Consider the following 14515-nt stretch of genomic DNA (forward strand, 5'->3'; position numbering starts at 1 on the left):
CCATACTTGTAGGTTTTACCTCTGTTGCAAAAGCATAGTGATTGCAATCCTAAATCAAATGGGAAAATTAATTGCGGACAAAAGACCCAGAAAATTAGACAAAGTGTTGGTGAAACATTGGTAAATATCTCCCATTTAATTAAGGGCTCTAATAAGCTGAATGCAGTCCTGTATATATATTTTTTTTTTTTTTCATATATGTCAGCATTAAAATTGGGATTGCTACCTGTAAATGAGTTTCAACCCATAGAGCATGTGATTTCATAGCCAACTAACAGTCCTGCGAATGTCATGTAAGTGAGTTTTAATTCAGTTGTGTGGGCTGACATTGAATAGTTGGCAGGCAGCTGCCACTAGCCCTCTTCATTGAGTTATAGCCATATAGTACCTTTAAAAATCTTCACATTTTCATTCACTATTGACTCAGGAATGTCTTTAGCTAATTTTCATTGTGGTAAAATAGTTCCACCCATGCCTTATATGAATCTAACTGAAGCTCTTGACTCATTTCTGTATTGCAGAAAGAAAAACAAAAGCCACCGAGATATCAAGAGGATGCAGTGTGAATGTCCTCCTCTCTCCAAAGAGGAGAGGTCCCAATGCGAGGTGGCATGTGGAGAGGATTGTCTGAATCGCCTTCTCATGATAGAATGGTAAATAGCGACATTCTGTCATCCAACAAGACACAGAGATTATCCCATCAGATTATACAGCATTTAACTGACACATTTTATTATGCAAGCCGTGTTCTTGTTTTTCTTTTTCTTTTTTCTAGCAGAATATATTTATTAAATAAAACAATCAGGGGGAATCAACAATTATGTTTGCTTGTTACAAGTATCACAGAATCCCTGCAGCAGTTAAAATAACCAAATGACTGAGCTGATGTGTAGGTTGTGTGTGTGTGTGTGTATGTATATAGATATCTGAAAGGTTTGCAGAATATCAGCTTTGGCCCGGTGTACAGGTCCAGCAGTTGTGAAAATACAAAAAATGGATAGAACTATAGGACATTGTTTTAAAAAAAATTTAACTTTTACAAATCGATGTTTCAGTTTTTTATTTAAAACTTTCATCAGTTAGGTGGCATCCAGTGAACAAGGACTTGGCTTTCTTAAACCAAGTACTATCACAATTATCCAGATTGTTCAACATTACTTTCTCCCTTCCTCCAGCTCCTCGCGGTGTCCAAACGGAGAATACTGCTCCAATCGCCGCTTCCAGAGGAAGCAGCATGCAAACGTTGAAGTCATCTTAACTGAGAAAAAGGGTTGGGGTCTCCGTGCCGGCCAAGACCTGAAGCCGTAAGTTTTCTTTGTTTTTTCTTTAGTTTTTTGGGGGTGTTTTAAAGGGAACTTTGTTTTCACGCCCCCCCCAATAATATAATCCTTAGGAAGAAGTTTGTTTTCCACCCCAGAGAACCTCACCCCATAACAGGCCATAGTTGGTACTTGTTCCCATTTTAATATTGTTTATTTCCTTGCATATTTTCATACAGAAGTCACAAAACTTATTGCAGAGATCATGTCATGTGTCTTGATACCTGTAAAATCAGGAGATACTTTAATAACCTAATACTAGTCTTCTGTAGAAAAACCTATGGTATTAAGACTTAAGTGAGAAATCACAGAAAACTCATTTTGCATATTAAATCATCTAATCATCCTATTAGTCGTTACATGCTAGGTGCGTGTTGGCTTTTATTTGTGAGAATCTGTACATAACAAAATAATAATAAACTGTTCTCCTGTGCCCTCCAGGAATGCATTCGTGCTAGAATACTGCGGAGAGGTGCTGGACCACAAAGAGTTTAAAACCCGAGTGAAGGAATACGCTCGCAACAAGAACATTCATTACTATTTCATGGCACTGAAAAATGACGAGGTTGGTTAGAATAACAGGAGGGGAATCCTCCACCCGTTCCAATTACAAGAAGTTATTATTATGTTCAGTATCATGGACAACGTCCAATCAATTACCAATGGATAATTAATATGTAAAGTGTATGTAGTGTATTATGTTGGAATTGGTCTTAAAACGTGCTTCTCTGATTTATTTCAAGGAATTGTTGTTTCTTTCTATGAGGTTCTGATGTATTCTTTCTTCATATAACTTTTTACCTACTTTCTCGCTGGAGGCTGCAATGATCATGAGCTGGGAATAAAAGCGTTTAGTCAATACTTTCAGTAAACACACTCAGCTAGAATAGCTTTGAAAATTAGCACTTTTTAGTACGTGGGTTGGAAGGCTGTGTGATTGACAGCCAGGGGAGTTGTGGCTATGGCTACAAAAAATAATTTGCTTAATTCCTAAATGGCAGTGAGACTGCAAGTTGTTTTAGTACTTGGTGTCCCTTATTTTGAACTCCATAAATGTCCTCAAACTTTTAACCTTACTGGTTGTTTGTTTATTAAGAGATGTTGATGTTGTCAGAACGCTTCATTTGAACAAGTTGATGCCTTAGTCAAATGGGCCACTGCATCTCTTTAAACCACGCATCATTTCCTTATCAATAATATGTATTCCTTTACTGGTCAAATAAATGTTCACATGGTCACGTGAAATAATTTCATATCTTGCTCTATATATATATGTATGTATATATCAGCAGTGTTAAATGATTTTAATTGAGTTCTGGAAGAATTATTAATGGGACATTGTTTCTCCTCCAATTTCACAGATCATTGATGCTACTCAGAAAGGAAACTGTTCCCGTTTTATGAACCATAGCTGTGACCCGAACTGTGAAACCCAAAAGGTAAAGTCATCACAGTGCACGTACAAGACATAAACCGGCGCAGTGTATGTACACACTGGACATTGCTCTGACCGTATACACGGTGCCAGAGCGGACTTGATAGTTAATTACAGTTTGGTGTTTACTCAATAAACCTCTTTCTATCCTTGCATGAAATGAAGTGGGAAATATTGCTGGGAATAACCTTTTTACTTCTACAGTATGCCCTAAAATGTTCAGATCTACTTTTATCTGCGTTTTTTTATTCTTTCCTCCCCATGCCATTATTCATCAGTGTATCTGTCGTTAGATCTTATTAATGTGATCGCAGAGTGATTGATGTTGCTTGTATCAGTCTCGTCCTCTATGAAATCCTTGCATGGTCAGCTACTGCCGGGGGATAATAAACGACTGGATTTTCATATATATTTACCTGGTGTATGCTATTGTCTAGCAACTAAAAGATCCTTTTTATTTTGTAATGTATGGAGTATATTTTATCCAACATAGGAAAAAGCTTTGTTTATGGAAACCAATTCTAGGAACCCAGCGGAGAAGTTGGATCCCAGGATGTAGTGTTCTCCTGTAATATTTGCTGCCACCCACAGATAAAGCCCGGCAGTCGCTGTGCTCTGCAGTAGGAATGGAACCCAATAAAACAGAGTAGGGTAATCACTATTGCTTCAATCTCGCCATCTGTTCTTGGACTATATTTCCCAGTGTTCTATATGTCGGCTGTCAGAGAATCCTGGTAAATATTTAAACGTGATCTCTAAGAGGCAAGGATTGGTCACAGCTGATATAGCTGTTAAAGCATGTAGTATGGCAAATAGAAAATAAAAGTATGACAAAAACATGATGGTTTATCAGTTAAATGAAATACATTTGTATAAACGATGTTCTTTGTGCTTCTTGCAGTGGACTGTAAATGGGCAGCTAAGAGTTGGATTCTTCACAACCCGGCTGGTTCCTGCTGGCTCAGAGCTGACCTTTGATTATCAGTTTCAGAGATATGGGTAAGACACTTTTAATTATTTCTATAGAGTCAGTTGGCCATGTGTTGAGACAATAATATGGATCCCATACGTTGGTGTAACAGTGCAAGCACAAGGTACAGGCCGTTGTTCACGTCTCTTGACTGGATTGATATTGCTTGCCTTATAATGGACAAAAATAAGGATATGGTGATAAGGGAAGCCAGTTGGTTAACCATTTTCTATATAATTAATGAGTGTTTTTATTAACAATTATTAAAAAAGCAAAGCAATGTACCATCTCTAAAAGCTACTTAGAGACAATTCAGCTTTGTGCTAGTTATTTTACATCACCATAAGTGAATCCTTTTTTTACAACCCAACCCAATATTTACCTTCATTTTTATTTACAGCAAAGAGGCCCAGAAATGCTTCTGTGGTTCAGACAACTGCCGGGGATACATTGGTGGGGAAAACCGGGTCAGTATTAGAGCAGCCGGGGGTAAAATGAAGAAGGAGCGGTCCCGCAAGAAGGATTCGGTAAGTCCCTTTCATAAACAGAGTTACAGCTTGTCTTGAATACAGCAACGCTTATATATAGTTTATGTATCTATAGCTGTACAAACCTCGCTTTTTAAAGTGGGTTGAAATGATTAACTTACATTTTGCAGCACTCCTAGTACTCCCGAATCTATTTCCATCTTCTCTGTAATATATTTACATTATATGAAGTCTTTCAATTAAATATAGAGAAACGGAGTGGGAAAGAGGATTTTTCTTCATTGTATCAAATTACCAAAGCATATGATATGCTTCCCATGCCCTTTGTTTCACCATACCAGATGAAATATTTACTGCTGGTACTTATTGCATTCTGCATCTTCTTCCACTCTGGATCAGGTCGACGGTGAGCTGGAAGCCTTGCTGGAGAATGGAGAAGGTCTTTCTGACAAAAACCAGGTCCTTAGCTTATCACGGCTTATGGTTCGGATCGAGACTATGGAGCAGAAGCTAACCTGTCTCAAACTGATCAGAGTAAGCAAATCCATACTGAAGATTCACATCTAAATTCAATTTTCAATCCAATACTTATAATCATGTCATAACGTGGGTTACAGGTAACTAATAGAACTCCTTAATGGGAAAAAATAATGTGTAGAATAATCAGAGAAATCACAGACAACACTTTCTATCACAGAATTGCTCAGTTTTTCTGTTTTAAGACATTTGTGACAGTTGCTCTTTAGATATCTGTAGCCTGTGACAAAAGTAAGATGGCTGCTACCAGGAAAATCTACATGTACAAATCATTTTTGGTGGGAGTTGAACACAGTGCTACCTTTTGGGTTTTGTTTTTTATACCATTCCCGTTGTTAATTTTGAGTGTATAATTTTTACCATAGAACACACAGTCTCAGTCGTGTCTCAAATCGTTCTTGGAGTGTCATGGATTGTCTCTGCTCTGGATCTGGATGGCAGAACTTGGGGACAGTCGAGGAAATACCAGTAACAGCATCAAGCTTCAGCTAGAGGTCAGTGAGTCTCCCGTTCGTTTATTAATCGATCTATATGTGGCAGCTTATATACACTTTGCTGACTTAAAAGCTGGGTCTCAGAATTTATTAATCAAAGCAACTGTCTTTAAATTGAAGAGCAGATTACTGTGCTGTCCTATGGGGTTGACCAAGCTAATGTTCTGCTTGATAAATACATTGTTCAAATCCATTTAATACAGAAGGTGTCTGTAGACCATCTAGTTACTTAAATAAGTATGGCACCCTTGTTGAGGCTGCTGATGGAACTCTGAGAATAATAATTTTAATGCTTGGGCAATAAATTTGAAGTAATTATTTACCCTCGTCTTTCCTGTCTGTTGATTAGATCATTCGAACTCTGGAGATACTTCCTATTCCTAATAAGAATATGCTGGAGGAGAGCAAGATCTTGCCAATCATTCAGCGTTGGGCCAAAACAAAGTTGGCCATCCCTCATCTAAGTGAGGGCGACGGCTACTCCAGCGAGAATACATCCCGTGCTCACACACCACTTAACACCCCTGATCCTGCTGCTAGGCTAAACGTTGAACTTGAAGGTGAAACCCCCAAGAAGCTGGTGCTGAGAAGACTGAAAATCATCAGTGAAAACAGCATGGACAGCGCAGTCTCTGATGCCCCAAGCGAAGTTGAAGTCAAGGAAGCACCAGAAAGAGTGGAAGTACAAGCTACTGAGGAGTCTATAGAATCCCAGTTACCCAAAGAGCAAGAAAAAAAATTTGAGGAAAAATCTGAAGAAGAGAATAAGCCCAAGCAGCTGGACACAGCAGCCACTGAAGAGCAACAGCTTCAAGAACCTAAAAAGGACCCAGACCCTTCAACAGATGCCAGCAAAGTGCAGACACCTGGAACCGAGGTACCTGAAACAGAGGTCAAGGAGAATGTAAAGTCAGAAGACACTACCGCAGTGGAAACGCCATCCCAGGATGAGGAGGAAGGCATCTCAGATGTAGAAAGTGAACGGAGCCAAGAGCCTGCAGACAAGATGTTGGATATGGGTGATCTGGCCACCAAGCTCCTGGAGGGCTGGAAGGATTTGAAGGTAAGCAATAGCTTTGTCTTGGGTAAAGAACATTGTTATGGTTTTTATTGCACCTCCTGAAAGGGACTCTCCAAGCTTCTCATTGTGGTGGTTTTAGTGCACAAATGCTGTACCTTTTCTCTGATCGTGGAAAACATTGTATACATTTTTTAGAAAATATGCTCTAGTGGCTATAAGACAGAGCAGCTTCCTCCTTCAGATCCTTCGCATTCAGAATAGAATAATGGCACAGAACGCGACTTTAGTACATTGTAGCTGTACTCCTTCATGACCTAAATGAACAGCGAGCTGATCTATTGCTTAGCTTGCTGCTCATAAGCACCATACCACGCACATGCACTGCGTATCATTTAATGTGTTTATGTTCAATGCATTGATCTGCTTGGTGGTTTGGCTACATTGTGGAGCCCGTGCTAGCGCTGGATTAAAGGTAAGTTTGATTCTGCGTTTTTTCATATTTTTATTGAAGCAAATGGGGGAGCCCTTTATTTAAAAAAGATTACAGACACAGCAGGCATAATAAACATTTCATTGATTTCAATATAGTGTTCCTTTATGGGAATATAATTGTGTTTTCCGCAAAGCAGGCTGCATGCTTTAGTGTGAAGAAATATTTCTCCGACGCAGAAGGTACAATGGTGTTTGTTTATTTATTGTCCTTATACACCAGATTAAGGCCAATTTTCCTTTCACATTTTTACAGAAGCCAAGATTTTTTTATTTATTTAATTTTATTTATTTTTTTGCTCTGTAACTAACCAAAGATTATATATGGGATGTTTTTGTTTATTTTTTTTAAATTTTATTTCTAAATATTATGTGCATTGAATGGCAGGTAGTATACAATGCAAATAAGTTTGATTCCCATGATGCAGTGCGTAACGACTCTTGATAGGCACTTTATCAGAGTTCCCTTATAGTATGAGTAAAGTCAAACCTCCCGAGTGTAAAGTGTCTTTTATTCACAGTGTTTGTTGTATCTCGTGATTACCCATTAGCTTGTTGCATTTGTTTATGTAATAGACAGTTTTTGCTGGGTGCGTTCTCATTGTGTTCACAGGAGATGTTTTAAGACATGTTTACAGCTTTCCTTCCCAGACAATAATTGGCTAAGTGAGCTGTAATGCCAATGAATGGGGGTCTTTGAAATAAGCATTGACTGTAAACTGGAGAAAATCCAGCGCACTCCATTATCCCCTAAACAGCAACTTCAGTGCTGACAAATGTAGTTTTTTTTTTTTTTTAAAAAAACACTTAATCTAGGCAAAAAATAATGGGGGTTTAGTTACAGTATATGATCATACATTGCATAAGCCTGCCACAAACGTCAATGTACCCAGTCTTTGGCAGGTCCTACTCTAACAGCCTAGTGTCTGCTTCATTTACACCCATTGTAAAGCGCTGCGGAATCTGACGGCGCTCTAGAAATATCATCATAATAATAATAATAATTAATGAGCTACCTACTTGGGGGGGGGGGAGAAATGCCATCCAGAGTTCTCTGCAGTACAAGGCTAAATAGGGCCCTGGGATGAGGCAGGGATTTAGCCTTGTACTGCAGTGAACTCTAGATGGAATTTTCCCCCCCAAGTAAGTAGCTCATGAAGCAGACACTAGGCTGGTAGTGTAGTTCCTGCCAAATATGGGGTACATTGACGTTGTGTCAGGCTTATGCAATGTATGATCATATAACGTAACTAAACACCCATTATTTTTTGCCTGGATTAAATGTTTAAAAAAAAATAAAAATAAAAATTGTCAGCACTGAAGTTGCTGTTTAGGGGATAATGGAGTGCGCTGGATTTTCTGTTTTTATTGTATAAACTGGCTCCCAGCAGCACCATACTTATGCATATTCAATGCAATAGTTTAGAAATCACCTGGGATTATTTGCACGTTTTAGACAAAAATATCTCCGCTGGAAATATAGCCATTTTTTACCATAATGACTATTTTGATCTGAAATTGACCATTCCTTGGTGAATTTCCAACAATTTGGGTTTTATTGACTAGCTCCGCATTGCTGGATGGATTGTATATTTCCAAGGGCAGTGCTGTCAGTGGGGGCAGTGTGTGCTGGCAAGATTCACTGCTGTTCACTAAACACTAAGTTGAAGGTGAAAATCAAATGGCAAAATTAATGCAAAATTACTAAGTTGTGACGATAGTAGAGTTGTAGAATTTTTCTACATTGGTTGCCTTAATTTTGCAGTGTGTTTTTTCATTTCAAGGGACACTCCACTGCCCAAATACAAAATAAATAAAAAATCTCTGGTTAGTAGATATATCCCCAAATGAATAAATTAATGCTTTTAATTATGCAATTATCAGCTTGCAAAACCTGCAGTTCTCTTGCCTGCTGCCTTTGCAAGCCCTCACCTTCTAACCCCGCCCAGACTTTGCTTGTGTCCAATCACAGACTTCCCAATACAGCTCAATGAGAAGTGTTTGTAAATCAGGTGCTCTGCATCGAGCTAACGAAATCAGGAAGTAACATTACCTGTTGTCTGCTTGCAAGCCAACAGGGTGTAACCATATTTTATGGTTCTATTGAAATCTGCACTTTTTGCAAAATGCAAAGAGGACACTCTTCACACATAAAGCTTTTCAGCAAGCTAAAGTTGGTCAGGGGTCTGCAGTGATCCTTTGACTACAGTTCAATATTTAGTAAATAAAGCCAAAGGTTGCTTTAGCCATTTGGAACAGATTGAGGATGTTCCAAGAATGTTGGTGATGTGAGAACAGTACAATGGCTGGTACCCGCACATTGTTTGACAGTTTGGTGAGTTTTCTATCCTGATTAATATATTCAGTCTCCCCATTGAAGGAGAATTCAGAACCTTTTTATCTTTGCCATGAACGCTCCGTCAGGGAGCCTTCTTATAAGGAGGCTTTTGTTAGATAGTGGTGGCTTTCTTTCTCAACACAAACAGGGAACTAAGTGCTTTCATGTTGCTATGATTCCTTACTCCCTGGAAAGATTTCAGTTTGCTGCAGATTGTTCCCAAAAATTTAGATATAATTGCAAAATTGTTGGTAATATGTCTGTATGTTGACAATTTTAGGCCAAGTAGCTGATTTGGAGAATTTGATGTAAAATGTTGAATTTTTGGTTTAGGGAATAACTGTGTAGGAATTACTTTTTAGACTTTTTAACACTGTCGACACCAAACCATCTTTAGCTTAATGAAGCAGTTTTGGTGTATAGATCATGCCCCTGCAGCCTCACTGCTCAATCCTCTGCCATTTAGGAGTTAAATCCCTTTGTTTATGAACCCAGTCACACCTCCCTGCATGTGACTTGCACAGCCTCCTAAACGCTTCCTGTAAAGAAAGCTCTAAAGTTTAAATGTCCTTTATCGCACATTCTGCTTAATTTAGAATTTCTTATCTCCTTCTCTGTTAATATTCTTGTAAACCCTGCAGGAGCCTCCTGTGTGTGATTAAAGATCAATTTAAAGAGCAGGAGATAAAAATGTCTAAAGCAAGTGAGCATAACCATTTTGTTTTCATGCAGGCTGTGTCTGTTACAGCCATGGGAGTGGTGGCTATGGCTGTATAAACAGAAACATAGGTGATTTAACTCCTAAATGGCAGAGAATTGAGCCGTGACTCTGAATGGGCATGATTTAGCACCAAAACTGCTTCATTAAGCTAAAGTTATTTTAATGCCTATAGTAGTATCCCTTTAAACTGAACATGGTTCGCAAAATTTATACTGTTGTTAATTTGAATTAATTTGACTGTATTTTTATAGAACGCTAGAATATTTTTACTTCTATTTATTTTAAAATATAACATTTTAAATGAAAACTGTCACTTCCCAGGTTGTTTTTTTTTAATATTGTTTACTTACCCCTATATTTAACAAATCTGTTTGTAAGCTGTGAAAAGTAAAATTAAATGTAGAAATCCGCACTCTTACCCTGTAACTGGGCGCCTCCATCTTAGCTCCCTGTCAATCATTGCTAAATTGCCCTTTACACTTGGCAGTCAGCATAGAGAGAGCACACAGAGAGGAGGAGACATGAAACAATGCTTTACATTTGCAATGTTTGCCCAGATCATGCTTTGTCTGAACTGCATTGTGATGCCATTTGCTTTTACTAAATTGTAAATCTAAATTTAAAAGGAAACCGAGCATTTTATGACAGTAAGGTTAACACAAGTTATATGTGATATTCAGTGATGTAAATTCTATAGAAATAGCCGTTCCCCTTTAAGTCAGAGCCGTCTGTGAAAACTTGAGCTGTAATTTGCTATTGTTTGAATTCTCGCAGTACACAGCCTCTTTTCTTTATCAGTTTGTTTTTGTGGCAGGGTTAATGAGCATGTTCAAATGTAATCGGCACTGTTACGCTAACACAGACTGTGCATGGCAATCTGTTGTCCTGTATTACAATGTAACTAATGAAGGACATAGCAGGGATCAGATTAGTCCATTGTGGACCTAGAGTGGCATTGCACCAGGCAGATTGTCATAGACAGTTTGCCTGATCCACTCCACTCTGAGCCATTCCTTTGCACAGCATAATTTAATATATAAATATATATATTCTGTTACTGGTAACTTATGTGCTGAGTTTGGAGTAATATTGGAATTTCTGCTCCCTCCACCTATTCAACAATCTCATTGCGCAGGTTTCTTTATGGTTTACGTGGTAAACGTGTTCTGCCTGGACCATAAGCCAAACAATTCCTTAATCCAATCTTATCATTAAAGGGAGCCTGCAGTCCCCCAAAATATATATTGGGGGGACGGGACTATAAGCTTCCCTTCCATTACAGATCTCTGTCCACGACCTTTGCTGTTGGAAAATCTAAATGTAATTTTATTTTGTTTAGTTAATTTCTCTGCCTCCTCCTTCGTCAGCAAGTCTTCCACCTTCTTCTCCAATCCAATGCTTCTCCAAGAGAAGACTGGGGACAAGAAGCTCATGCACGGCAAAACGCTTTGGTCCTCCAAAAAAATGCTCTCTTTGATAAGCCTAGATTGAAGCACTGAGTCTGACTCTGTTATTGAAGCCAAAGCCCCCTCTAGTGGATTTCAGGAATACAGCCGTTATAGATGTGTATAGTTCTGCAATGACAACATTGCCATATCTACAAAGCAGCAATCTTTTACATTGCAGGACTAAAACTACAAGATCACACCCAGACCAATACATTGCGGTGGTTCCTAAATAATGGCATTCAACTGCTTCTTAAATTGAAAAACTTGTAACAGAATCCAGTCTTCCTGTTTAAATGTATTGATTGTATTTGTGGTAGAAAGGGTTGTACAAGTAAAGGTTGAAAACCTACAGGCTGTTCTATACACAGCAACGCTAAAATAGTACCTGGGTCCCAGAATCAGTCACCTTGTCCGTAAGAGATCAGAATATCTCACCTGACCATCTTGCCAAATGTAAAGAGAGAGGGGAGTGGGCTGTTTCTGTAGGATGCTGTAGCAGAGACCGGAAGACTGGCCGTTTAGGAAAAATTAATATGACATGACACCCTCCCATCACACTGCCTGTGTACAGCGTTCCCTTTCTAACACCTGGAAATGTTGTCAAATCCTGCTGTACACACTTGTTTTGGCACGTATATATATGTAGCCACAGTGACAACTGTGAGAAAAGAAGGCTTATGACTTCATTGTCCTCAGATCCACATTCCTGAGCAGTCTTCTGTTCTCCACCTGTACATATGTATTCTGGGAGATAGTGTTACCCTTGCTGATTTTTTTTTTTAGAGAAAGTGCATGATGTCACAAGACATAATATATCGTCCCGTGGTGCATGTTGACTTGTGATGGCTGACATTGGCTGTTCTTGAACTCAAGATGCCGTAGACTCTTAACGATGTCTGTGGTGTTGTGGTCAAAAAACAAAGACTATGTATTGTCCACTTCTGATATTTACTTTAGTGATGGAGATTGGGTGGGCCATTCTTGGTGTACACCCCTGGTTGGCTTACTAAGTATGTTTCCTCTTCATCTGTGGTGTGCAGATCTGTTGTTGAGCCTTGTAACTTTTGAACCCTTTCCATCTGGCTTCTCAGGGCAGCAAGGAGCTTGCCATCCTCGCCAGCTGACCATGTGCCCCCTCCTATTCTCAACACCAATCTCCCCATTGCTGAAGAAGTTCGGGATTATTCCATATCTGATGAAGCCTGAAGCGGGAGTGCGAGACCTGGTGGTACATAACATATCCTAGGTGAATAGCAGACAGGATCTCCAAGTGAATTTTTTTACTTTTTTTTTTTTTTTTTTAAACACACACATCTATACTGCTGTCACGTCATACTCACACTTGTCACCATCTCTCAACCACAAGGGATTGTGATGGTGCCAGCGGCATGATTTTGCCACAGAACGCCAGCATCAAAGAGTGCTTTGCACAACTTTTCTTGGCAAAATCCTGCTGTGAACACACCAAACTCTTGCACTCACACTACTTGCTCATATCTTACACTGGGTTACATTTTCGGCGCAAATGAAGTAAACTATTTTTAAATACGCCGAAAACGTATCCCCATCCAAAACAGATGCAATTTATGCACATTTTTCATGAGTGTCAGCTGTCGACATCTGAATGCAAGAGAAGGATGCCAAAACACAAATTGCTTGCTGGAATGTAGGGGATGGGTTCAAAATGGCCACCTCTCTTGTATTTTAACAATTAATATTTTTTTTCCCACCAGACAGTGTTTCATTCCAGTACTGTATGTTTGGAAGAAGAAACATGGCTTCTTCATGATTGGAGGGCTTTATTAGAAATATGCAGATAATTGCTTTAATCCACCGCGTTTAAAGAATCGCATTCTGTTTGTTTCTCCGGTAGCGTGTGGGGAAGATGTAGGAGAAAATCTTAAACCCGATCCAATATATGTATAGTTTCATCAAATATTATAGCATGGTTCCTTTCTATGTAGGCCATCCAACCATAAAGTTCCATATAGATTTGGGTCTAATCATTTATTTATAAACTATATAAGGCCTGTTAGTCTATGGCAGCAAAACTAGCTCCGTTCCCTGAGCAGGAAGCGGTTTGGGTTTACTGCCCAATTTCTGGGACTAAAAAAAGATTAACCTGCGGAAGAGAATGTATTCTTTCCAGTTCTGACTGTCATTATGTTCCCCATTTGTGGAAAGCTTGTAAATTGCTTCAAACTGAGTAATTTGACGTTGTTTGCATTAACAGCAGTAACGTGTAAAAGGCTGAACTTAATGAACTTAAATGGGTTTTTTTGTTTGTTTTTTTTTCGGCCTATAGAATCCTGTAACTCTGAAAAGGGCTTTTTCCATTAAATGTTAGTCTGGATTATTTCACTATTTATTTTTCCAGATTTCATGTGTCCAGTCCCCATTGATGTCAAACAGGAATGTTTTGTTCCACTTTTTATGTGCTAAAGGGATTGGGCTATTGTGTTGTACAGATAGGGATACGTCCTCTCAGGGATTGGCTGGTATTTCCAGATTAGACATGGCTTCCTGTAAGTGTAGTTCTATAACACATTAAAAGTGCTACCTGTATATGCAGCATTCATATACTGGAGGAGAGATACCTATTAAGTAAATCATTTCTTACATGTACTTATAACAGGGTAGCAGTTGTGTTAATCTCGAAATGTCGTCTTTGTTCTAGTATCCCTACCTGGAAACGTGCTGTTATTAACTGATTAATGCCTGTCGCACCCAAGTTGGCCACCAGTTATCATTTGATTGAAGACTAGAAAAGGTCTCCCACTCTGTCATGGACGGCTGGTCAAACCAGACCATGCAGATTTGTGCGTGTGGGATATAGATAGATGGATATGTGTGTGTGTGTTTCTCTGAGCGCCCTTCTAGTCCCCGTGGCACTCACTATTAAGGAGTTTGACCCTGACTGTAGACCTTGGTTGGAAAGCCCAGTAACCAAGCTCTGCCGACAGTGGAGGGTGCAGCGAGGGTCACAGGGGTTTAGCCAAGCTTCATTAGTAGACGTCTTAGTGTTTGGGATTTCTGGTGACTTCGGTTTCTTCCATTCCTCAAGGTCCTTCTATTAGCCAGCCAGGTGGGAATGAGATCCGAGGAGCGAGGGATAGCCTCAGGGAGAGAGATTAATGACACAAGCAGATGCCGTGTGGGTTTTTGTCTTTTTTTGGGTTAATCTCTTGGTGAGCCTGAATCTCCAGTTTCTATGATAGATTGAAAGGTTTATGGATGCAGAAAGTATTCGCACAG

The 14515-nt window shown here is 39.2% G+C and overlaps 1 protein-coding gene across 3 annotated transcripts in view; it reads left to right on the forward strand.

Moving 5' to 3' along the window:
• SETD2 (SET domain containing 2, histone lysine methyltransferase) overlaps positions 1-14515 on the forward strand; it is a 68136-nt gene that overhangs the window by 19434 nt on the left and 34187 nt on the right. For all 3 annotated transcript variants that reach the window (XM_063452832.1, XM_063452833.1, XM_063452834.1), the window contains exons 5-13: positions 522-653; positions 1176-1304; positions 1761-1884; positions 2681-2758; positions 3656-3753; positions 4125-4251; positions 4612-4746; positions 5115-5243; positions 5593-6306. In XM_063452832.1, the coding sequence (XP_063308902.1) occupies positions 522-653; positions 1176-1304; positions 1761-1884; positions 2681-2758; positions 3656-3753; positions 4125-4251; positions 4612-4746; positions 5115-5243; positions 5593-6306 (1666 nt within the window). The remainder of the gene's footprint in view (positions 1-521; positions 654-1175; positions 1305-1760; positions 1885-2680; positions 2759-3655; positions 3754-4124; positions 4252-4611; positions 4747-5114; positions 5244-5592; positions 6307-14515) is intronic.

Source organism: Pelobates fuscus, chromosome 4 (genome assembly GCF_036172605.1).
Source record: "Pelobates fuscus isolate aPelFus1 chromosome 4, aPelFus1.pri, whole genome shotgun sequence".
Classification (NCBI taxonomy): Eukaryota; Metazoa; Chordata; class Amphibia; order Anura; family Pelobatidae; genus Pelobates; species Pelobates fuscus.